This window comes from Phascolarctos cinereus, unplaced genomic scaffold, assembly GCF_003287225.1.
Source record: "Phascolarctos cinereus isolate Bilbo 61053 unplaced genomic scaffold, phaCin_HiC Scaffold_4;HRSCAF=312, whole genome shotgun sequence".
Lineage (NCBI taxonomy): Eukaryota > Metazoa > Chordata > Mammalia > Diprotodontia > Phascolarctidae > Phascolarctos > Phascolarctos cinereus.
Genome location: NW_027555847.1, coordinates 176,790,077 through 176,817,242, shown reverse-complemented (window position 1 = coordinate 176,817,242; position 27,166 = coordinate 176,790,077). Strand labels below are relative to the sequence as shown.

Here is a 27,166-nt window from a genome sequence, read left to right as displayed (position 1 = left end):
GCCTGGGCTCAAGAAAACTCATTTTTTCTGAGTTCAAATCTGGCCTCACACACTTACTAGCTGGGTGACCCTGGGCGAGTCACTTCACCCTGTTTGCCCCAGTTTCCTCATTTGTAAAATGAGCTGGAGAAGGAAATGGCAAACCACTGCAGTATCTCTGCCAAGAAAACCTCACGGACAGCTGGTCCGCAGGATCACAAAGAGTCGGACATGACTGAACAACAACACTGACTCTTTGTTCCTCTGTACCTGTTTCACACCTGCTGCCCGAGAAGCCTGGCCGACATTTACAGGTGTAGGTGTTCAGCTCATCCACACAGGTGGCCTGGTTTTTGCACGGGTTGGAATCACATTCATTGATATCCACTTCACAGAGTGGCCCTGTGTATCCTGCCACACACTGACATCTGAAAAAGATCAAAATAAACAGATTTGAGCGAGTACTCAGCCACTGTGCCTCAGCTGCTTCTTGACTCTGCTGCTGTGGGGCCCTTCTCCCGTTGGGGAGCTCTTCCTAGATCCTACACTTTGGGGAAGGGCTTCACACCGGTCATCCCTGATTCTCCAGTTATGACACAAGGGTCCTGACGTGGGTAGCTCCTTCTCCTCCCCCTACTTTTCAGCTCCCTTTTTATGTGTTGTCTCCCTCCTCCAATTAGAACATAAGCTCCTTGAGGGGAGAAACTTTCTTTTTGCTGGCATTCGTCTCCCCAGCACTTGGCATAGACCCTGTCACATAGGAAGTGCTGGTTGACTGACTAAAGGCTGTCTTCAACTTGTGAACAGTCCATGTTCCAAAAATGTGTTTGGGATACAATCGTTTGGAATTCTGAATATATTTTCTAATAGAAACAATTGTATAGATTGTGGCTAGCTTCCCCCAAAGATCTAGTAAATCCACATTATAGCCTTTATACTGTGTACACGCAATCAAAAATACTAGAAAGCAATACTGCTGCATTATTAATCATTAAAGAAACCAGAAACCTGAAACAAGAAAAGGCTACACGCTAATTTATTTTTAAAAGCCCAGGGCATTCTGCAAATTATAGTTTTAGATCCTTGATGTTGATTCCTGACATTTATATGAAGTACAGAAAGAAATTTCAAAATTATTTGCTTTTGTGGCATTTAAAGAAATCAAGACCAAGAAAGGGATTATTAAACAGATGTTTTGTAAGGATTTAGTAAGCAATGCAGAGGTCTCTAGGAACCAGCGTGGACTCACTAAAAAGAGGGAATGCCAAACTCTATTAATTTTTTTTTGAAAAGTTGATAGTTGAAGGAAATATGATAGTCTGTCTTAGCTTCAGCAAAACTTGTAACCTTTTTTTTGGTCATGACCCCCTTGTGGATAAGATAGCGTCGCCTGGTTGAGAATATTATTTGGTGCATCTGCACCTGGCTGAGCACTGGCACTCAGCAAAAGATGTGTCAGCTTGGCAAGTGATTAGGGTGATGTCATAAGGCTTAATACTTGGGGGGCAGCTAGGTGGTGCAGCGGATAGAGCACCGGCCCTGAAGTCAGGAGGACCTGAGTTCAAATCTGGTCTCAGACCAAACACTTGACACTTACTAGCTTAGCTGTGTGACCCTGGGCAAGTCACTTAACCCCAATTGCTTAAAAGCAAAAAAAAAAAAAAAGGCTTTATACTTGGTCCTGATCCATTCAACGCTTTTATCAAAGACTTGGATGAAGTCAGAAAAGACATGATCATCAAATTGGACACAAAGTTAGGGAATATTTAATATAATTAATGGTAGACTCAGGATTTGAAATTACATTGATAATCTGGGACACTAGACCAAAGCCAATATAAAATAGCAGAAATAAGTGTCAATTGTTGCCTGCATTTAAGACCATCTCTGTATGTATCCAGATGGGGCCACTTAACTGCTATCTGGACTCTATAAATATTCCCTTGGCCAATAAGATATACAGATAGATCAATCAACCTAACAATTAATTAACAATTTATTTCTCAAGTTACCTTTATTGCTGGGCCCACTTTGACCTTGTATTCTAATTCTAGAATAGTGGCTTCTTGCTTTTTCTATTGAGACAAAGTTGCTTCTTTGTGCCTTAGTCCCAGGAGCTAGGGGGCAGCTAGGTGATCCAGTGGATAGAGTGCAAGGCCTGAGTAAAGAAGACTCATCTTTGTGAGTTCAAATCTGGCCTTAGACACTAGCTATGTAATCCTGGACTGCCTCAGTTTCCTCATCTGTAAAATGAGCTGGAGAAGGAAATGGCAAACCACTCCAGTATCTTTGCCAAGAAAACCCCAAATGGGGTCATGAAGAGTCAGACGTGACTGAAATGACTCAACAAGAACCCAGGGACTGAGTCTTTGTCTTATTCACCTGTGCCTAAAACTATATCCTGATCCTTTCATCTCAATTACTCTGCACCAAAGGTCTTGACTAGGATCTCTTTGAAGTCTTTCCAGGGAACCTTCTGTGAATTATAGGCAACCCATTGGACTCACATTACTACCAACTACTAAAACCCACTGCTGAAATTCCCTAAATATAATTCCATTCCTATTACTAATCTGGACCTTTCCACTGCCTACCAAGACTTACTATGGATATATGAGAAGGAAGAGTCTTGTTTTGGTAGTAATTAATGTGAATAAACATTTTTGATGTTCCACTTGACCAAAAGTTCAACATACTCAGATGATTCAGTATCCTATTTAAATAATAATAATGATAATAAAACTAACATAGTCTAAGCCCTTGGAAATCAAAGCATGTCTCAGTCATGAAACATAGTCCCATTGTACTCTGCCCTGAGTGATTATTTTAAAAGGCAAAATAGAGTGATCCAGAGGAGAGTGACCCAGAATGCAAAGGATTAGGAAGTCATGTCCTGTGAAGGAAAAATAAAGGAATTGGGGGCAAGGGGATGCTTAGGGTCTTTGAAGACAAAGAGAGACAAGACCACTGACTTCCTAAATGTGAAGGCTTGTCATATGGAAAAGTTACTATTTATAGGAGCTATAAGAAGGCAGATTTTTTGGCTCAATATTAAAGACTTTTCAGGTAACTAGAATGGGGGTAAAATGGTAGAACAGACTGCCTTATTATTTTAATTCCATTGATGGAATCTCAATAAAGCTGCCCCCAGCCCCAATATTCTAACTTCCTTATAGTCCCCATTGAACAGCAGGCCCACTGCCCCCCCAACTCAATATCCTAACTTCTTCATAAATGCCTCACTTCTCACTAGAACAACAGGTGTGTCCATGAACTCATACTTCTCACAGAAATAGCAGGTGTGTCCATGTGATGGGATCCCAGCCACTGCCTCTAGCTAGCCACTGCCCCGAGACCCATTCTTCATATTTTCCACAGAAACAGCAGGTGTGTCCATGCACTCAACCACAACCATATCCATCTAGTCTCAGACAGGACCACAATACTCAGCCAGTCAGAAAGTAGCCACCACCAGGATGCCCAAGCAGGATGTGTACCCCAAAGCAATGGAAGGGACTTTCCCTAAGTAGGCACCTGTGCAGTAATAGCAAAAACTGCCCTTTAGGTGAACTTTTGATACAGAGAAGCTTATTATAATATCATTATCTTACATACATATCCCCCCCATGGGTTTTTCTATATGCGTTGTGGGTAATCACATGCACAGTTCCACTGAGGCTGGGACCCCTCCCCTCTTATTAAAACCCTTAACAAACCTCTCCTGTCTTTTTAATATTCATAATTTCTGTTATGTAATTACATCTTTACCCTATAAAAGTCTGTCTTGCTTTCACTAACGTTGCTGGTTCCTCTTGGAACTTAGCCCTCTTCATGAGAGTTGTCAATATCTATGCCTATCCTTGGATTAGAGGTGGTATGACTCAGAGTTCTTTGAGACAGTTCCACCACAACACATCATGAAACCGCAGCACCGTGACTAAAGATGTTTAAGCTCAGTGTGGATGACCAGATGTCAGGACTGACGCATGAGCAATTCTTGACCTGGGTAGGAGGGTGGGATAGATGACCTCTGAGGTTCTTTCTGTTTCTATGATTCTATAATTCTATCAAATTGAAAAAAACCAATGGAAAGGGTTCTGAATTTGGAGTCAAAGGATCTATGTTCCCAATGCTGGCTCTGCTTCTGATGAACTGTCTCCCCTACGAGCCTCAGTTTCCTCTTTTATAAAATGACCTGGTTGGATTATATAACCTCTAAAGTCCATTGTTGCTTTAAATAAATGATCCAAAGAAATAGATTTTTATTTATCTGGCATGCCAGTGGTTGAGGAAAACACAGTTACTTGGAGAGAGTTGAGAAGATTGATGGGAAGTTTTGCAGAGATTCTTATGTGGACTTCTTGATACTTTTAAGAGCAATAGAGCTTGTCAACATTGGTTCTTCATGTCTGCCTTTTACTTTTAAAAATTTATCTTTCTTTTTCCTTGTCCTTAATTTAGATTCTTTATTTTATTTTATTTTGCTTGCAAATGGAATGACCAAGTTGGGGGAGACAAAAAGAAGAGGTGAGAAATGTTTATGATGCTGAAAGACAGGGAAAAGGAAAGGGATTAGAGAGGGTGAGTATGAATTTAGTCATTTGCTTAATTGAATGCATATGCACATGCAGGAAGGGTAATGCTTGAGGTGAAATTAACTGAATTAAGAGCAATGAAAGACTGAATCAAGTAGGGAGGCAGAATGTGCGTGAAGAAAGTAGTTGAAGAAATTGGATTAGACAATTCTCCACATGTGCCACCAGGTGGTGCTAGGAGATCAAGACCACTTTGGTTGCTGATCTAAGGCTTATTGGTGGAGGAAGACAGTCTGAGACCAGCTGGTCATACACAGTCATGTGTTTGTAAATTAGGAAATGTCTGAATGACTCCAATGAGAAATCTGCCTCACAAGATACACCACAGATTCGCAGAGAAGCAAAAATCTTTAATAATCCTGATTTACAATAAATATAAAATATATAATATCTAAGCTTAAGGAAAATCATATTGACAGCCTAAGGAAAATCACAATGAAAGACAGTGGAAGGGAAAGAGATAATATAAGGAGAGCAAGTAGGAGGACCTTTAAATTGTCCAGTCCACTAGGCTGTAAGTAGCTGAACTATTTGTGTTAGCTGTGTACGTATAAAGAAAAAGTTCTGTGTAAGAGATGTTGTAAAGGAAAAGATGGAAAGATTTGGCAGCAGATTAGATATGTAGGATGAAGGAGAATGAAGAATCAAACATAACACCAAGAATATAAAGATTAGAATTTTTATACGCATATATTCATAAATGTATATAAAATATAAATAAAAACAATAAATACATGTGTATGCATATATTTAATTTATAATCTAATATTGGATAAATAATCTGATCATAACTAGATTATACTTTAAGAGTAACCAAGTCCAAGCTCATCAATTTATGTTTGAGGAAATGGAGCCCCAGGAAGTTATGTGCCTTACCAAAGGACATACATATAGTAAAGAGCAGAGTTGGAATTTGAATCCAGATCCTGTGACCCTTTCCAGCTCTCTTTCCATAATATCACTCACCTCTTACTCAGTCTGCCATTTAAAATAGCAAGAGTAATTCAAATTTATTTTATGAAATATTAAGTCGTATGTGTTATGTTGGATATATATAGTATGTAGTTATATTTTGCGGAGAATTATTTGAAATATCTGAAGCTATGTAGTAGAGAGGTATGTTATCAGTCACATCAATAAAGAGAATGTTAACATAAATCTGAACTAGATCTGAACAAAAATTTTTGGGAAAATATAGTCGAAGTGTGTGCAGGATGAGAGGGTATGAAAGGATTTGTAGGTAATTTGCATCAGTAGAGGAAAATACCCACCCTATTACATAAATACATACTGTGCATGGATGGGTCTCTCCTCTCTTGCCCTCTGTACTCATCCCCCATCCCCCCCAAAAGAGAAAAAGCCTCCACCAAATTAAAAAATGATAATATTAGGAAAATAAACTTAGTCAACACTTTCACAAAGAAATATTTTCAATTAAATTGTAAAAGATGGCATACAAAGGAATGGTAAATCTTGAGAATGAACAGAAAATTAATTCACAGATTTAAATTGTAACTCTCTATTCCTCATCCTAGAAAAGTGCTTGAAAGGGAAGACAAATAAAAGAAAAGAAGATTTTGGCAAAAGTAAAACAAACTTAAATCCTTCATATGCTTTTTCGTGAAATCAGCCAGTCTTGGCTTTTTACCTGAAGCTGTTGATGCCATCCTGGCAGGTTCCTCCATTCTTGCAGGGTGTACTGAGACATTCATCCACATTCTTTTCACACCGGGTACCCTGAAAACCAGGAAGGCATTTGCACAAAAACCTCCCTATCTGATCTTCACAAACTGCATTGTTCAAACACGGGTTGGATTGGCATTCATTGACTTCTGTTTCACAGTGAATACCTGGCAAAAAGGGATAGGAAAATGATGGTCAAAGGAATAATACTAATTTATAACAACAACAACAATAATAATCAATTACACAGTATAGTTATTTTATCCACCTGTCAATAGTCTGTAGAACATTAAATATATATGCATAAAACATTTATATGCATGTGTATATACACATATATACACATATATACATATGTCTATATCTATATATAAAATAGCAAGTTGTTCCTGGATGGTTTCTAGATGAACTCCATTTAAAAAGACGAGAACAAGACGATGATGATGATGGTATCCTTATAATTGTAGTAAAGTACCACAAATAGACTGGCAACATTAAAGCCAAGGAAAAGGAAGCTAAGTCACTAAGTAGACAATGGAGTAATGAATTTGGAGCCTGAAATTGAGTTTAAATCTTGAGGCTATCATTTGTAGGCTGCATGACCTTGAAGCAAGTCACTTAACTTCTCTAAATTTACCTCTTCTTCACCCACAGAATGGGGATAATAAAATACTGAGATAGTGTACTTGAAAGTACTTTGTACCTGTAAAGTGATCCATAAGTGAGCTACTAACATAGCTAATGACGTACAATCTAGTTCTTTAATGATCTATGACTTCAACCAACTTTTATTAAGTACTCACTTCATGAAATCCACTGCACTGGTTGGTTAAGATGCAAAGACAAAATAAGCTCATTCTAATGGGGCAGGAAGGGAATAGGATGTGTTTACAAATAACCATTAGGTAAGGCAAAGGAGAGGCAGTCCAGAAAAAAGGCACTTTCGTAATCCAAGGTGGGAGAAAGTAGCTTCAGGTAGAGGGGTCACAGCTGGCTTCTCGCAAGAGGTAGCACCATTGAAGTAAGAGAGAGATTTTAACAGAATTGAGTTGAAGGAGAAGGGGTCCATTCAGGGCACTGGTGGTGGATCATGTGAGCAAAGGTGAAAGAGTAAGAGAGAATAGGATGAACATAAAGGACAATGATTGATCCATTTTTTCATTTTTTAGCATATAGACTATATGTGCCTTGTGAGATACTCAAATACAAAAAGGAACTGTGATTTCATTGGGAGAAGGAACTCCAAGGACTCCTGGTGTGGGCATTCCTTCAATCAACTCAGGTTGTATCTTATGTATGACTTAGTAGAAAGGTCCTAGGGAGTTATATATAATAACTTGCCAAGGGTCACAGAACTAGTAAGCATTTTAGGTGAGCTTTGAATCCATGTCTTCCCAACTCCAAGTCATAAATTCTGTCCACTGTACCATGCCATCTCTGAAGAGTGGAAATTTAGGTTAGAACAAGATTCTAGGGGTTTTAGAATGACAAGATCCATAGCAGTCTGATTCAATGGGCAGACACTGCAGGCTTTTGAGCAGAGCAGTAACATGACCAGAATGGTGCATTAGGAAGATTATTCAGACAATGGGGTGGATGGATGAGAAAAGGGAAATCACTGGAGATAGGAAGATAAGTTAGGAGGCTGTTACAATAACCTAAGTACAAGATAATGGAGATATGAAAGAGGATAGCTATAGTGAAAGTTGGAAGGAGGGGTCAGATGAAATATATTGTGGCAGGTAGAATCAATAGCACTTTGCAACTGGCTGAATCTGGGGATGAGGGTTTAGAGTAAAGGGAAGAGTCAAAGATGATCTTAGGGTTCTGTACCTGGAAGATAGGCATAGTTAGCCTAATTATCATCTCTGCTCTGCAACCCTCTTCAAAAGCCCCTTACCATCAATCCCTCTCTCTTTCTCTGCATGTCTCTTTTTAACTGCTGAAACACTTATTTGGTACAAAGCAAATGCTGCTTGTTTTGTTATTCGTTCTTTTGTGTATATGTATTTTCTCCTCAACTATATTCTATATTCCTTGGAGGCAAACTCAGTGACTAACACAGTGTTTATTTAATAAATGTTTTATCATCATGATGGTGATGGCCCGATGATGCTTTGTTTCATTGTGTCCTAGGGCTGGGGCAGGGGGAAGTCTGTCTTTATTGAAATTTTACATCAAAGGGGGGGAAAAAGTGATAGTTTTGATCAGTGATAAGAGAAAAAACAGGGAGAGTCAGATGTCCTGATTTCAAATTCTGGTGCTGCCACTTATTACTTATATTTCTTGGGGCAAACCAGAACTCTTCTGAGCCTCAGTTTCTGTATCTGTAAAATGAGAGGACTGGAACAAATCACTGTGGTTTCTTCTAGCTCCGGATCAATGGTCTTATGTGTTGAGTTGTGAGGACTCTTCTAACACAAAATCAATAACCATGTGGATACAATTTACAACAAAAAAAGTAACTCTCAACAATTGGCTTATAGTTGCTATGTAAGAATCCAAATCAGCAATGCCTGGTTAATCTATAACATTTTGGGAAAAGCACTCAGTTTATATTCTTAAATTTCTTTGGAAGCACCAATGACCACATCAGTTATCTTCATTTCTCTTGTCTTCAGCTTTGCATGTATCACCTTGATTCCGCTTCTCATACACAGCACCTCTTGCATTCATCCATTTCAAAGGGCAAAAATTCAATTCAAATTCCAAGAAGCTGGTCAACCTGTGCAACTTTGTTTTAAGCTCTCATTTTTTAAAAAGATGTTAAAAAAGTCTATGAATGTAAACAAAAAGATCATAAGCAAACAGAAATGATAGAATAGTTCAAATGCTTACCTTTGAATCCTCTCACACAGGAGCAGTGATACCCATCAATACCATCGACACATGTAGCTTTATTTAAACATGGATTGGATCTACATTCATTTATATTTCCCTCGCAGAGCTGACCTGCAAAGGATGTTCATTAGAAATCTGAAATAGCATCACCTACTTTTACTATATGCCTGCGATGTGCACCACATAATGCTAGTTTCTAAGAGAAATAGAAACATAAATAAGACATGTTTTCTGCCCTTTTGGAGATTATCATCAAGCAGGAATGATAAGACGTGCATAAATACATAAGGACTATATAATTATGTGTAATGGAGAACTGGCCAATGAGGACCCAGTACTAATAGCACAGCTAGGTGGCCCAGGTGAAGACTGGGTAAGCCTGCTTCTGGGCGTGAGTACTAGAAGGTCTTTGTTGGTCAGTCCCCCACTACATATGGGATAACTATAATTCAGATAAGAAGATAAATACATCAAAGATAATATAAAATGCTTTGATAGTGGAAAAAAAAGGTAAGCAAAATATTTATCAATGTATACCTTTAATTTGAGTCAATTAAAATGATGAAGACATTAAAACTAAAATTCCACTAACTCGAAAACTTTTAAGAACCACCTTTTCTGCAAATGCTTTGTTTACAATCTTATTGTAGAACACGATTAAGCCAGTCAATTTATACCAAAGGTTTCTCTCTAAGTCTTTGGAGGTCAAGTCAGCAATTCTTCACCAGGAGAGAAGCCCTAAACCTGGAAGAATCTGGGGAAGTAGGTGAATTCTGGGATCCTATTGCTTAAAAATAGGACTCATACTCATACCATGGACGCTACCAGCTATCTAACTTCAAGAAAAGAGTCAATATGCCTAAATTCTCAAATCATCTCATCGTGTGGCGCATAGCCATTAGCGTAGTATGTTCATTTCTTCATGTATTATTAGAACTAGAAGGGAACTTGTAGCCTTTTACAAGAGTTCATGGTTTAGTCTCATGAAACAGCAGCCCTTTGAGCCCATCTCTATTGGAGAAGGTAAACACTAATGATGAACATGTTATCAATAAAAAAGCAAGAAAATGAGTATTTTTACCCAAGTCTTCTAATTTACCATATTCATCAACTGTCCTAGCAAATCAAAACTCATCAACTTCTCACTATAGAGATAGGTATCATCATTACCCTCCATTTCTACTTTGCTGTTTATTTATTTTTTCTTTAGCAAAGTTTAATTTATTAAATACAAGCCATAATTCACAATTCATTTCAGCCTACTTATACTTACCATCCATTTTTTTGTTTTTCAGCCACTTACAATTTTGATTATGTTGACATCATGATGTTCTAGTATTCGTATCCATATAGCATCTCCAGGAAAATGCTAGTTTTAAGAAGATGGGATTTTGTAGTAGTGAGAGTCTTGGCATCAATGAAAATACGGTGCTATTCCTCAAATGTGATCCAGACTGAACTCCTACTTCTCTTTGATATTGGACCTAGCACATTGTCCTTTGACGACCTAGAGGGCGGCCACAGGTTCCTCACTCCTGACCTAGCAGATTGTCCCTGTCTCTTAACTAACATGGACGTGTGTGTGTGTGTGTGTGTGTGTGTGTGTGTGTGTGTGTGTAGGAATATGGATTGGACCAGTCATTTTACTGGCATTGGGAGCTCCCATATAAGAAAACTTCATTTACTAATATAAGTTTGCACCTACTCTACTTTCAATCTTAGACAGTCACTTGGCCCACCAGATTGGTAAATGACTTGTTCAGGGTCACACAGCTGGCACATGTTAGTTTCAACACAAACTCAGATCTTACTGGTTTTGAGGTTGGCTCTCTTTTCTCTATGTTGTCTCTGCCTTCTTTCTCTCTTTCTCTCTCCACACCCACATCCATATCCACAATAAACACGCACATATACAGACATACATATATATATATATATATATATATATATATATATGTGTGTGTGTGTGTGTGTGTGTTAATATATGTATATATCTATATATAGATCTATCTAGACATATATATATATATAGTATATGTATATATATAGTCCCCAAATATTAGTCCAGTTTAAAACTTAAAAAGTTTTAAAGTTTAAAACTGCACCAAGACTTTTGGGATACCCTGTATACATATATACATACATACATATACACACATACACACCTCCTCATATACCCACATGTATATACAGGTGAGTCTGTGAGTATATATACACTCTACATATGTGTATATGTGTGTTTATCATGCAAACATATTGATGTTTTGCTTGTAAAAATGGTAGCTAAAAGGTCTACTATTTGTCAACCTAAGCTTTTAATTTGAGTCAGTTAAAATAATGGATTTTTCATCCTCAGCTGGTTGATGACATTTCTCACCAACTTTCTTTTTTTTTTTTTTGCATGAATGGTTAGGCAGATTTATTTTAAGTAAATAGATTTTACTGAGGAGGCTTTGTCATATTTGGGGCCTCTGTGCAATCAGCACATCATCTGTGGATTAGAGTATCTGGAGAACCTCCACATTGTTAGGATATTACTAGCTTTGTCTTTGATGTGAGAATTTGCTAACCAACATGATCAAAGACATTTTCTAAGAGCATATTCCATTTAGCCAAAAGTTTAGATGGTGACAGTAGTAAATGAGAACCTTCATTTTCTTGCAAAATAGAGCTTGAACTTCTGTATTGCAATTAAACATAGGGGTTCTTAACCTTGGGTTTGTGAATTTGAATTTAAAAGACATTTTGATAACTATTTCAATATAATTGGTTTCCTTTGTAATCTTATGCATTTAAAAACATTCTTCTGAGAAGAGGTCCACAGGCTTCACCTGACTGCCAAAGTGTGTGTCCCATGACACACACACACATACAAAATGCAAGAAACTATGAATTAGAAAGATAGTCTTAACTGCATACACAATTATGTGTCCTTCACTGATATCCTTCTCTGATACCTCATTGTGGCATGGAGGTGACGTTGGGTTCTTGAAGCCTGTGCCAATAAATCACTAAGCTGGAAATCTTTCTGCACAGGTCCAGCAATGAAGAGTGTGTCTGCCGGCCAAAGGCCAGCCTAAGTGGAGAGCAGCCCATCAAGAGAAGGCTGACTCTCAGGTGATGAGCGTTTTGGCCATGATAATCGTGCTTTTGCATAATCCTGGGCAAATCACTTAACCTCACTGACTCTCAGCTTTTCTCATGTGTAGAATGAGGAAGTTAGGCTAGAGCAGGGGTTCTGAACCTAGGGGTCTATGGATAGATTTCAGGGGGTCTATCAACTTGGATGGAAAAAAAATTATATGTTTATTTTCACTGAACTCCAATTGCAATATAGTATTTCCTTCAATTATTTAAAAATATTATTCCGAGCAGGGGTCCATAGGTTTCCTAGACTGACACAGCGGTCCACAAAAAAAGTTAAGAGTCTCTGGACTAGAGGATCTGCCAACAAAAATGGAACCCCAAACCTAGGCAGGGGAGATGGAGATTTCCTCCCATAAAATGGAAGTTGCAGAGAGCTCTATAAACTGGCTTTTCATGATGTCAGCATTCCCTGCTCCACATGAGTGCACTGCTGATAGTAATTGTGGGAGTGAATATGAAAATGCATACATGTGTGAAAGAATAACAGTGTGTATACTTCGACATATTGTGTATATGCATGATGAGATCAATGAAGCTTTACTGGCATACAGGATATATGAAAATATCAAATCAGCAGTGCCGTAGAATACCAGGGAAAGGATCAGTTAGGACAAGTTATAAGAATAGAATTCTGAGAAGTGGGAGGGGAGAGGGAAAGAAGGAAAGAGAGGAAAGGGAAAGGGAGGAAGATAGGGAAGGATAGAGGGAGAAGGGGAAGGAGAAAGGAAGAGAAGGAAGGAGGAGGAGCAGGAGAAGGGGGGGAAGGAAAGGGGGGGAGGGAGGGAAGTAAAGAGGAAAGAAGAGAGGGAGAGAGAAAAGAGGAGGGAGATAAAGGGGGAAAAGAGGGAAAGAGGGACAGGAAGGAGGATAGGGAGGAGGAGATTGGGAGGAGAAGAGGGAAGGAGAAAGAGGAATAGAGGAGTGAGGGGAAGGGAGGAAGAACAGGAAGGAGAGAGAAGGGGAGAAGGAAAAGGGGAGGGGGAGGAGAGGGAGAGGGAATAAGAGAGAGCTTTCATTAGAAAAGACAATTAGGTGGAATTTATTTGAGTGAATGCTCCAGTGTAGTACAGTGGAAAAAATAGTAGACCAGGATTTAAATTCTAACTCTGCCACTTAAAACTGTGTGACTTGGAACAAGTCAGTTAACCTCTCTGAGTCACCTGTAAAATGAAAGAGTTGTGACAAATGATTCTTAAGTCCTTCAAGGTCTGAATCTGTGATCTAGTGGATGAATTACTTTTCCAAGCCTTTGCTAAGGGAATTCATTTGTGAAGGCTGACATCCCCAAGTGAAAGTCACTGTTTTTATGTGGCCTCAAAGTGGAGAAATATAAACTCAGGGTGGGTTCAAGTATATGATTACAGCTATTATAGAAAGATTTTTTGGTCTTCTCTTATATGTCTACAGCTCTATTTTCCTTCTACATTTTTTTTATTTGAGAAGCTATTAGTACCTCGTCCCTTGAAAACCTTTAAGGTATATTATGTCATGTTACATTTTTATAATATGTGATATACTATATTGCATATTACATTTTGTAATATATGATACAATATATTGTATATTATATTTTATAAGGTATGATACAATGAATTATATATTATATAATATGAAAAGGATATTAGACCACATGACATTTAAAAATCTATGCTTAAGTTATATTCTGATAATTATAAAATCATATCTTATTTCAACAATTCCATCACCAACACCCTAACTATAATTAAAATAGAACTGAACAGAGGCAGCTGCCATGTTACAAATCCTTGTGAGCCAAACTACTCTAATAGGGGTGGAAGGTAAAAATCTCCACTCTGATCATGAAGCAAAACAGAAATAAACGAATTAAGCAAAATGATATTTCATGGTAAAGGTGGGGAAAATAACTCTTAGACATGGAAAGAATGCAAATACCTGGGAATGAGAAATATTGGATAAAGTGCCTTTAGGCTATGCTGTGTGGTGAGATAAATGCATGCATGTGGCCACCTTGGGGATTTAAAAAATATTTTTGAAGTAGTTTCAAGTAGCCTCACAAGAGATACTTTGCTCTTCTCTTTGTTTAAAAAAAATGGAATGAAAGATTCAGAGTAATTTAAAATAGGAAACCATGATTCTTGACCCAAACTAGTAATAAACAAAAAAACCAACTCAGAAATGTTTTCTCAAAATGCCATTTCCACTTTATGTCAGCAATGCCATGCATTTGACAAACCTGTGTCATTGTGCCATTACCTGTGTAACCTGCTGGGCACTGACAAATGAACATGCCAGTACCGTCTTTGCACGCTCCATTGTTGAGGCAAGGTGATGAACTGCACTCATCCACGTCTACTTCGCACTTTAAGCCTGTAATGCAAAACAAACAGCATTGAGGGGCAAGAGACAATAATATGGAGCTTTATAGTTTACAAAACACTTTGCTCACTCCATGAGGTAGGGCATAGAGATATCCTCACCTCCATTTTACAGAGAGGAAAGATGGAGCCTCAGAGAAGGTGACATGCCCAAGGTCACACAGATAGTAATTGGCAGAGCTAGCACTCAAATCGAAGTGTCCAGTCTCCAAGTCTAATAGTCTTTCCTGTCCACCATGTTTTCTCTCCACCTCCCCCATCTATATAACTATTTACATGGCACACTGTGTGTCTTTATAACAACCCTGAGAGATAGGTAGTAGAACTATAATTATCTCCATTGTACAAATGAAGAAACAGCCTCTGAGAAGCTGTGACTGATGAGAAACAGAAGGATCAGGAACACCTGAGACCAAATATTATTGTTTCCCATTCACCCAAGTTAGCAGGGGTAGCCTTTAGGACTGCCATGGTTAATTTCTGACTGATCCGCTTTTGTCTGTATAGAAACATGGTTCAAAGGACTTTGAGGCAGACATGCACTAGTGGATATGTTGCTGGATTTAAAGTCAAGAAGACCTGAATTCAAATCCAGCCTCAGACAATTACTAGTCATATGAACTTGACAAACCTGCTTGAACCTCAAGTTTCCTCCTCTTTAAAATGTGAATAAGAATATCGCCCAATTCATGAAGATTAAATAAGAGAACATAGATAAAATGCTTTACCTTATGCTGATATATACATGTTAGTTATTATTATGTTTTATAGAAGTTAATTAATATTAATTAATATCAATTAGTATTAATATACTCACAGCCTTGAGGGGTAATCTCTTTTTTCTCAGGTTTCTCCTTTGCTACTTTTATTGTGATTTTTTTTTAAGTTGACTTCTTTCACATCAAAAGCTCTTATAGCATTTTGACATCAGGCATCTATCTATCTGTCTGTCTGTCTGTCTATCTATCTATCTATCTATCTATCTATCTATCTATCTATCTCTCTATATCTGTCTATCTATCTATCTGTCTGTCTATCTATCTATCTCTATATCTATCTATCTATCTATCTATCTATCTATCTATCTATCTATCTATCTATCTATCTACCTATCTATCTATATTTTTTTGTGGCTTTTTGGTGAGGCAATCAGGGTTAAGTGACTTGCCCAGGATCACACAGCTAGTAAGTGTCAAGTGTCTGAGGCCGGATTTGAACTCAGGTCCTCCTGACTCCAAGGCCAGAGCTCTATCTACTGCACCACCTAGCTGCCCCACATCAATATATTTTCCTATGAAAGACATGCCAACAGTTGAGGCTAAAGCACAATTATAATTCTGAAGACAAGATCCAATAGGGATGGGCACAGTGGCATCAGATCTCAAAAGTGCACAAAAATGTTTATGCTGACTTATTATATTATGATATTCTGCCACCTTGAAAGATCTCTGATTTCACTGATCTGGGTACTCTCTCCAGTTATGCAGACCTTAATACAAACCATATATTTTCAGCCTACATGATTCCTGGTTCTGTTTTTCCTCTCCAATGGGCCTTCCTCTTATAATTCAGTCTCACAACTTAAAACAAATTAAGTAATTTAGAAATTATAATTTTATTTTAAAAATTATGTTTTAGGGGCCTTTTTCTGTCTGTACTCTAGGACGGTTGGTATTTTCATGCCCTGTCTCTAGCATTGGTCATAAGTAAAAGATGGATTAAAAATAAAACAAAATACAAATGCAACTTCTTGGTGAAGACATAGCCACAGACGACATGGTTTTGCAAGATTCTAGCCCTGTTTATAACTTCATAAATAAGTATTATGGTCACTTGAGGTACATACAAGTTAAGTGACTTGCCTAGGGCCACCCAAGTAATGGCTTCAGAAGCTGGATTTGAATCCAGTTTTTCTGGACTCCAAGCCCAGCTCCTCCACACTACATCATACTGTCTCTTTACAATTTATATCAATAAAGAAAAAAATATATTCACCTAAAAATAACACACACACAACTGTCCTTTGTTTTCAATGATGATCCTACTTTAAGATCATTATTTTGTTTTTAATAATTTATCATAAATTTAATATTAAAAACCCACACAGTGAATTAAACTTGCTTTGTCATTATATGTTTAAATAAATCAGTTTCAATGCATAATACGTCATGACTTCTCAGTTATTCCCCATCTCCTTCAGGATTCTTTCTTCATACATTTCTATTCCATTCCCTTTTCTTTTCTTTAGTGGTCCTTCATTTGTTTTTTTTCTTTGAATGATTTCATATGGGTCTCTCTATATTTCTGATGTTCTTTATACTTATTGATCTTAATTATATTATATCGTACTATTACATTACTGTTCAATAATTTATTTAACCACTTCCCTATTATCTGACATGTAGGTTTATTTCCTTTTTTTAAATTATAAATAATGTTAGTATTAAAATTTTCAAATAGCTATTTAAAAAAAATAACACTTGAGTATATATCTCTAACAACAGGATTCTTGAATCAAAGACAATTTTTTTTGTAAATCTTACTATTTACTGCCAGATTACTTTCCAAAAAGATTCTAATAATTTGCAATTCTACTAGCAAAGAGTTAGTGTGTTTCTGTTCCTTCACAGCCTTGCCAGCCCTGAACTTCATTATTTTTTGCTAAGATGATAGGTATGGAGTTGGTACCTCCAAGCTGTCTGAATTTGTATTTTGGATTATTAGTGAAGTTGGCAGTTTTTCAAATGATTGTTAATAATGCTTTTCCTTCTATTTTTTTAGACCAACCTGTGAATTCCTTGGTGTAGGAAACTCCCAGTGAGGAACTCTCTCTACCACACATATAAGCACCTAACTCAACAACTTATAATCCTAGCGATTTCCTGGGACCTGAGAGGTTAAATGACTTACCCAGGGTCTCACAGTCAGTATGTGTCATATGCAGGACTTGACATAAAGTCTCCCTGGTTCTGAGTCTGGCTCTCCACCTACTGTGCCACATTGCTTTAACAGCCTCTCTACATTCATAGATGTTCATAGCCTTTAACCTTCTATTAGAGACTGGGATTTGCGATGTGATGTTTTTAAAAATTCCTTATATATTTTAGATATCACCTTTTTATATATAATATTTGTAAATATTTTCTAATGTGTTATTTTTCTTTTGATTACATTTATGTCTACATATATGTATATACACACACACATATATGTATATTTTGTTTTCTTGATGCTCTGCTTTTGAGTGTGGTCACAACAGCTAAAATTGGGCACTAGTCTTTTACAGATCAAGTACATGTGAATTTGGTCTGCATTAGAATTAAAACTTTAGGCTTGGCCTGACACACTGGGAAACAAAAAGGTACGACTTGAAACATAAATAGGGCTTGATTCCTTTATGCATCCACTCCCCAACATGAAATTGCCCTCAACTGATTTTGGTTTATCAGATTGGAATGTATATGCATATTCTAAAATAATCCCTTATAATTTTCATTATGCTTAACTTATCAGAGTGTTTTTATGATGTCTCATGCTACAGGCAACATTTTCACATTGCCACATATGAAATGAAATTTTAATTTACCTGTAAATCCAGGCAGGCAGATGCAAACATATCCCCGTCCTACTTGTTGGCAGGTTCCACTATTATGACATGGATTTAGAAAGCACTCATGGAAAACCTGCCCATGATAGAAATTAGATGTCAGAAATGTCATGTAAGCAAACAAAATTATCACTAGGCAATCTATTATGAACCATGGTCATTTTTTTGAGGGGATACCTGGCTAATTGTTTCAGACTTTATCACCTGTCACTTGTACATCTTGGGCCCTTTACAGAACAAATGGACTTCACCAATATGTTCCCCAAACCTTGATTTGGGAATGTTGACCCAAGCCAGCATGTATATGTCCACTAGGCTGAACATCAGGAGGGCTACAAACTTATTGGATATTGATAAGATGTGGGGTTACCACATTTTGGCATGAAGCCCCAAAAGAGATGGCGGGTACACTGCCACAATAAATGATCCTGCTATCTCTCCAAGTAGGAATGTTGTTTTTTAATCCAGCAGAACTAAAAGCTAAGGAACTGATGGAGCCAAACTTGGCTAACTCAGTTTGGTTATTAAGACTACCAAAATAATTGCTCATTATTACTGATCAGTGAAAAAATAATTGATTTAGGATAGCATGAGCTATTTAGGATAGCATAAGAGATTATGCTTCTGTCACTTTCTTATATCACACTTAAATAGGTTTTTTGGTCAGAAAAAAAAATTAGATGAAATTTCTTGCCTGGCTGCTGACTTCATATTTCTTGGTGATATGTCCAGGAGAGGCTGACAGCATGATACTTTCCTCTGCTGCTGAAAAAGTTGAACTAAAACCTAGAGAGAATGTACAGGAAACACAGTTTATTTTGTGCAATTCAGTGAAAGCACACTAACATTAGGTTTTCTGAATCTCTGATGAGGTGTTGTGTTCCATAAAACTTAGAAGGAAGTATATATGCGGAAATAAATCCTTAAGTGGACAGATCAAAAATTTGAAAAGGAAATCAATTAAGATAAAGAGATGGGAATGAGAACAAGATAATTCAATATGTGTGTCCATGTAACCCTCCATTATAGTACTAGCACCATGCCACACTGTGTCACAGAAGTGACTCTGGGATCTAGATGGCTCCTGACAGTGAAGTGAAAATGCTAGCTGGTCCTATCAACCTGTAAAGGCTTTCAAGTGTGGGCTGAATAATGGACTGAATCTTTATTTAGCAAAGTTTCAAGAGGCATCAACAGGAGGCTTGTGGCCAGTCAACGATGGCCGGAATTACCCTTTATATGTTGAGCATAATTTTCATTTAACCATTCATTCATTCTTTTTTTTTTCATTCATTCATTCTTACAGGTCCTATTGCCTGCCACCAAGCAAACCTTCTCTAGGGATGGAGGACAGGGGCCTAGTCAACACAATTTAAATAGATAGCTTTTGACTGGCTCTTAAACACACTTGTCACCATCACTTACTCCTTCAATTTTAGTAGACAGTATGTAGGGGCTCTAGAACAGCAGAGGCCTTGACTTCAGAACGATGGAGAGGACGGTCAGTGCTTCCACTGGCCAAGAAGGAAAAAGACTAAGACCTCAGCATTGTGAGTGTTGTAGCCTCACCTCTTCTTCCGTCCTCAATTGGCCTCTATGTAATTTGTCCCAAAAGTCTTAGGGCAGTTTTAAGTTTTAATAACTTCAGAAGTCTAAATGCTACAAACTTTAAAAAAAAAACATTTGAAAGGTTAATTATTTACAATTTTAAAATATCTGTCATTAAAATTCAGCATAACCATTGTCTTATGCTTTATCACTTTTTGAACTTTCTGAAAACTTTCGTTAGCTACTTAATCAGTGATTAAAAAAAAGACTGCATTTGTTATCCTAGCCTTAAGATTATCCAAAGAATGAGGTTTTGATGCACACATGATGGTTCTGATATGACTCCATCAGAAAAAATCTAATGGAAATAGATCAGGTGATTGAAGTATCTCATGCAGTAGATAGAATACTGGGCCAGGTCCTAGAAAAACCTGGGATCATGGGGGCAGCTAGGTGGCACAGTGGATAGAGCACTGGCTCTGGAGTCAGGAGGACCTGAGTTCAAATTTGGGCTCAGACACTTGACACTTACTAGCTGTGTGACCTTGGGCAAGTTACTTAACCCCATTGCCTAGTCAAAAAATAAAAGAAAAGAAAACAAAAAAACCTGGGTTCAAATCCAATTTCAGACACATACTAGCTATATTACCCTGGACAAGGCACTTAATCTCTGTTGGCCTTAGTTTCCTTAATTATAAAATGGGGATAATAATAACATCTACCTCCTAGAGTTGTGAGAATCAATTGAGATAATATTTGAAAAGTACTTGGAACAATGCCTGACACACAGTAGATATTATATAAATGTTTACTCTTGGCCTGTCTCCCTTTCTTCCCCTACCAAGCAAGGGGAGCTTCTCTACTGTTTCACTTATCTAAGAGTATTATCCATAAAATTAAATTTAAATTGAAAAATTATTTAAAACTTCTGAACCAAACATTGAAATGATTAAACTTTTAAATTATGTTTTCTCTAAGTCTGTCTTGCCTTTGTGCTTCTGAAGTTATTAAAGCTCAAAAGTGCACTAGGACTTTTGGGACAGTGTATGCCAGACACTAACTCTTCATTCTTTGCTTATCATTGCAATGAGGCCACCCAATACACAATACCAGATCCATTCCTACTACCATGCTCACTTACATATCGGTACAGGAAAGAGAACTTTATTTGGAATAAGAGAATTTGGTTTCAAATCCTAGTTCTGTTACATCATCTAAATCATAGCCCTAATCAAAATTATTTGCCTTCATCGAATGAATAAAATATGACATCAAAGTGGTGCAGTGGATAGGGTGCCAAGGCCTAGAGTCAGGAAGACTCATCTTCTTGAGTTTAAATCTCAGACACTCACTACTGAGCAACAAGGACAATGAATAAAATTTACAGGCTTCAGCCTGGTAATCAAGTGCTTCCACAGTCTGTCTCTAAACTCCTCTATCTCACACAACTTCCTTCATGAAGGCTATGCTCCAGCCAAACCAGAAAATTTCCTCAAATCTTCTCACGTTTCCCACCTCCATGCCTTTGCTTTCGTCACTTCCTTAATGCTGGAAGGACCGCCTTCCTCTACTTCAACTACCAAAATCCTAATCAAGGCTCATTTTAAATACATCTTTCTCTCTAATTCCCCCCAAACAGAAGGGAGCTCTCCCTTTCTCCTCTGAACTCTTACAACCCTCTTGTACTCTGTACTTTGTACCCAGTCTATTTTGTATTATATTTACTTGGACATGACTAACATGTTCAAGATGTTAAACTTCAGTGTGGATGGGGATTACATCTTGTTCATACTTTTATCCTTTAGTGTCCAGCCCACAGCCTTGTATCCTACAGGTACTTAAGTGCTTGTTGAATTGAAGTGAATTAAAGAAATCTTAATTCCATAAATAAGTCTAGCTACCCAAACCATCTGGGGACTCTTTTCCTTCCAGAATTTTGGAGTCTTCACACTGGCTATTTCCTATACCAGTGAAATCACAGGTATGATTTTTAAAAATTCAAAAACAATCTCCTCCAATATTTTGAATATATATACACTTTGAATCTTCCCTCTTCCCACCCCCCAGCAGAGGCTGTCCATTTATCTCTTTATGTTCTCAGTGCTGAATGTAGTGCCTGGAATGTGGGAGATTTCATAAGTTGATTGATTGATTCTAATAAAGAGAAGAGGTGTATATGAGTAAGGACAGCCATGATCATAGCCAAATAGAATCCCATGAGAGTGGGAGCCCAGCCACAGTTTATCTGCATCCCCCAATGAGATACAATGTTGAATCATGAGAACATATTATCAGCTTACTTGAACAATCTGTGATGGATCTTGCCCCGGTGATTGTCGTTGTTCCATAAAAAGGACAAGAAAGGCAGAAGGACTTTCCTGGGTTGGGTTGATAATAGTCTCTGGGACATGGATAACATGGCTTGATGCCAGAGCGGGAGAATTCTCCTATTGGACAAGGCACTGTAAAAGGGGGAAAAATCAGTTTGAAAAAAAAAAAGGCATTTCCTAAACATTAACAAAAATTCATGGCATGATCTTCAGAAGTCAGCCACTGCCTATTTTAGCAGAATATCATTCTTCTCTTCATAGAATCATTTTTCTCTGGATCCCTTAAAAATGTCATAAAGGTATATTACATTCCACAGGGAGAAGAATATCATCTACCCATTTTTCATGCTAAAAAAGACAACAGAAAATGAACAAATTCCTCAACTGTCCCTTCTGACATGAATTCAGTGGAAATGAAAGCATATTTCTCAGAGACATTCTCAAAGTACAGAATGCACAATTATTGAACACTTCAATCATTTTAACTGTTTGCGATGGCTTCCCTCCCCCCACCACTAATGTGTAGTATTTCTAAATGGTGTCAAGTATTTGAAGTATACTTTAACTGGAAATTCAAATCTCTTCTGTACAAATTAATTTAAGATGTCTATGGAGAATGAGAAAAGGAAGGACTCCAGGATAATGATTGCTGTCTCTTCCAAGAAGAAAGCCGATCTCTTCTATTTGTCTATTTTCCATTTGAAGAGAGGTGCTCTGTTTTTCATCCTCAAATTCTCTTCACTTAAAGTCAGAAAGCCCTGAGGATGACCCCATCCAACGTACTACTTACTGGTCTGTTTACAGAGACGAGTAAGCTTCTTGTGAAAATAACTTGTTCGTTCCTATTGACAGTATAAATAAATACATTGGCTAGGTGCTGGCATCAATCACATTGATACTCAAATACATTGATAGCATTATGACCCTTGATAACATCCAGTTATTTAGTCCAACCAAGGCCTACAAAACAGAATTTCATGGAACACGTGCAGTATAGAAGGAAAATTCTGTTTAGTAATAGAATAATAGAATATGCTTTTGAACTCATTCAGTGACTTTTCATAATTCTTCACACCAGGCAATGACTGTTCACTGTCTTTGGGATTCTTTAGCATCTTTGGAATTCACAATGGCTCTTTGAATTATAGATTAAAATTGTTTTCTAACTTCAAGGAGTTTTTTTAAAAAATCAGCCCATCATATTATATCATCCTTTGTTTCCTTTCCTACGAAGCAATTTTCCTAATACGCAGCTCTGATCACATACTCATTTTCAAAAATTTCTAATGATTCTTGTTCCACCAAATGAAGTCTATGCTCTACAGTCTGGCATTGAAGACCCTTTACACTCCAATGTGCTTCTCCAGACTTAATGTTAAATTAATGTTAATGTTAAAATAGCTCTTTGTGTGCTATATGCTACTACCAAAACCTACATGCCTTCACTCATGACATTAGCTGTGACTGGAATTGCATCTCACTACTCCCAGTCTCTGATTACTAGAATCCTAAATCATTTAAGAACCTATTCAAATGCTACCTACTCCATTCTTTCATGCCCCTGGTTAGAAATTTTTTCCCCTTCCTCTGAATTCTCTATGATATACTTGTGCCTATGATACACAGAGTGCCTGACCTTGGAGTCAGGAAGACTCATCTTTTTGAGTTCAAATCTGGCCTCAGAAACTTACTAGCTGTGTGACCCCGAGCAAATCACTTAACCGTGTTTGCATCATTTTCCTCCACTCTGTAAAATGAGGTGGAGAACGAAATGATAAACTACTCGAGTATCTTTGCCAAGAAAACCCCAAATAGGGTCATGAAGAGAAGAACATGACTGAAATGATGAACAACAACAAAATGATATACTTTTTAAACTTGTTTTTACTTTTTAAAAAATTTAAAATTAAATTTATTTTTTTATTTTACTTATAATTTGCTTTATTTGGAATCTTTTTGTATATATCTCATATTGCCTTCACCTCCAGTAAACCATAAAATCATTTAGGCATTCATGATTTGTGCCTTAGTAATGTTTTTATTTCTCTCAGTGCCGAGAGAAAGAGAGAGAGAGAGAGAGAAAGAGAATGAGAGCTTAAATATTTGTTATTACTCTACTTTGCATAAATTTAATTTGTTCCAGTCACCTGTAAAGGTGGAAAGTGAACATATCTTACTTATTGTCCTTCTTAGTGCTTAGTACAATTCTTTGTACATAATAGGCATTCTTTAAGTATGTATTGAATTCATTCCCTATAGAGTGTTAATGTAATGAATAGCCATAATAGGTCTACATTCTTTTAAATTTTAGTTAACAAAATTTATGCAATTTCAGAGAAATCGGAGGCACTCAAAATTCTAAGTTTTGGAATCTCTGGTCTGGGAAGAGCCTGGGGCGGGGGGAGGTCTTTCTGCCAATGCAAATGAATGTCATCAAACAGAGGGAACAAGTCAGATATGTGCCAAACCAGAGAAACCTTGGGGAAGCATTAGGTTGAACAAATGTTCAACTCATTGCCTTTCTGATTCATTTAAATCATCATGCAATAAGGCGTGGATCTCATCACTCAGAATTTTAAGCTGGAAGTAACCCAGGAGACTACCAAGCTCAACGGTCTGTTTTGACAGATGGGGAAAATGAGACCCTGAGAGGCAAGCTGATTTGTTAAAGGTCACATGACTAGTTAGTGGTAGAGCTAGAACTAGTACGTAGGTCTTCTGGAGCCTAGTCCAGGGCTCTTTACTCCGCTATAAAATCATACGGTATTTTTCTCACTTAGAAATTCCTCCAGTGATTGTAAACTCTCCTAGAGCAGTGACTAAACCCCAGAAAAGTCATCTGCGAGGTACTAAAAAATGATTACTGGTTGAATTTGATAACTGGGGTATTCTCCATGAGCAAGAGTCATGAAGAAGGTTGAGAATTACATCTCCACTGGCTAAGATGTACTATATGCACAATTTATTCATGGTTACCAAAGTGCAGTTTCATCATAATTCCTTTTCTGTTTCTCCCTTCTCCATCCTGCTAATAAAGCAAAACGTTGGATAGAAACCATTTTCAAATACACTTGAAAAAAGAAAAAAGGAATATTCTGCTTTCCAAGTAAAATAGTCATAATGTTAAGACTTAGTTTATAACCAAGAAATACTATTAGACTTTCTTTTGAGGAAGAACATTTATCTGAAAAACTGTAACTCAGTTTGGCTAAAGATAAAGGAAAAGGAAAAAAAAAGGACCCTCAGTACTAGTTTTAATTGTGATTGCCTCTAAAATTCATCCATTTGATTTCCACATTCTCAAATTTCTACAAAAATTGAAAAAGATATAGAAAAACACTTCAAATATTGAGCTTTTGGAAATTCTCCACTTCTCTACATAGAAAACATACATCACATGTGGCTATATTTCAATGTTTGAGTTTTTGCTAACCTCCACAGGCAGATATATCCACAGCTCCTCTTTTCACAGTTGAAGTGTTTTCTGGACAAGAGAGGCAGTTCTTGGAACCAAATACTGGCTGATAGGTGCCCAGGGGACATGATTCACAAGTTTCTAGACCATTTGGTGAGTAGGTGCCTTGCTTGCACTGAGCTGAAAAACAAAATTATGCATGATCGGTCATTAAGAGATTAAATTTTCCAAGGCAATCACCGTATGGAACATATTTGTCTCCAGTCCAACTTACGGGGCAGGAGAGACATGAAGAATTATCCTAATAAAGTCATGCAAAGATATAATAATGTCTTCTAGCCTCTGATGTGCAACATTACAACTGGAAACAGCTGGAGAAGGGTGAGTTGTGGAGCTCAGTCAGGGTGGCAGGTTATCACACTCTGGCGGCATGTTGCTTTTCCTCAATATAATATATTTTTGAGATCAGGGGATGTTTAGTTCTTGTGTTTGGATTCCCAGGTCTAGCACAGTGCCTGAATCATAGCGGGTGCTTAATAAATGATTAGAGGATGAATGAATCAGGAATGGCAACCAAAGAACAGTAAAGATAATTGATATTCATATAGTCATTCAGTTCAATGAACAGTTGATGAACTATTAAGCACCTACTGTGTGCCAGGCTATAATAAGCACTGAAGATACAAAAAAAAGAGATAGTCTCTGCTCACTATATCATGTGATCCTCACAATCCCTGTGATGTGCTCAATGTAGGTGTTATGCCCATTTTACAGATAAGGAAATTGAGGTTAAAGAATTTGCCAAAAGCCATTCAATTATCAAATTATAGATCCAGGACTCAAATCCAAGACTCAACTCTAAATGCCTTGTCATTTCTGCCCTTTCCCCTGATTCCCCATCACATCATACCTCTCTCAAGGGAAAACAAACAAACAAACAAACAAAAACCAACCATAGGGTATATCCACTGCTTGGCTACCCTACACAAAACCAGACTGAAACTACTTTCACATAGATCCTCCTTTCCACTAAACTTGAGTATAACTTATCAATGTGAGCCTTGAAGGAAGGAATATGAAAATAGAAAACTGAAAATCTTATATTCAAAGAATTCTAGAGCTATGAGATACTTTAGAAATATCTAGACTAATTCATTCTACCCATTAGGAAACTGAGGTCTAAAAAAGTTACATTTCTTGTTCGTAGTCATATAGCTTATTAGTGGTATAGCCAGATCTAGCATCATAGCCTATTACAGCTAGAAGGGATTTGAGAACTCATCTGATCCAACCTACTTGTTTACAGCTGAGACCCAATAAGATAAAGTATCTTACCTAAAATCACCCAGCTAATTAGTGGCAAAATCAGGACTAGAATCCAGGTTTCTTGACTTTGCCTGATATGATATTATCTCTTCTATGCCATTGTGGTTCTCAGTTCACTGTCCTTTTATTCCTTCTTTCTAACGTGACTTTCATCTTTGTATAGTTAGCATTTGAGAAGGATGTCAAGTGACCTTGATGGTGCCAAGTCTACCACAGTGGGGTGAAACCCATATCTACATTTGTTACTTTTGAAATGATATATAAATTGCTTTTAGATGTCATTATTTAGGTATGTCTTCATTATATTGTTCTTTGGATAGAATTATGTGCTCAGAATG

General features: G+C 37.3%; 1 protein-coding gene and 1 long non-coding RNA gene across 3 annotated transcripts in view; one reads left to right on the top strand and one right to left on the bottom strand.

Moving 5' to 3' along the window:
* Positions 1–27,166, bottom strand: part of SVEP1 (sushi, von Willebrand factor type A, EGF and pentraxin domain containing 1) — a 317,149-nt gene that overhangs the window by 102,073 nt on the left and 187,910 nt on the right. Inside the window, 8 exon segments of the mRNA XM_021001765.2 lie at positions 250–407; positions 6,223–6,424; positions 9,096–9,209; positions 14,481–14,594; positions 18,189–18,285; positions 18,904–18,995; positions 22,058–22,219; positions 25,521–25,682. Of these exon segments, the coding sequence (XP_020857424.1) occupies positions 250–407; positions 6,223–6,424; positions 9,096–9,209; positions 14,481–14,594; positions 18,189–18,285; positions 18,904–18,995; positions 22,058–22,219; positions 25,521–25,682 (1,101 nt within the window).
* Positions 1–27,166, top strand: part of LOC144456835 (uncharacterized) — a 301,200-nt gene that overhangs the window by 260,454 nt on the left and 13,580 nt on the right. The window lies entirely within an intron of this gene.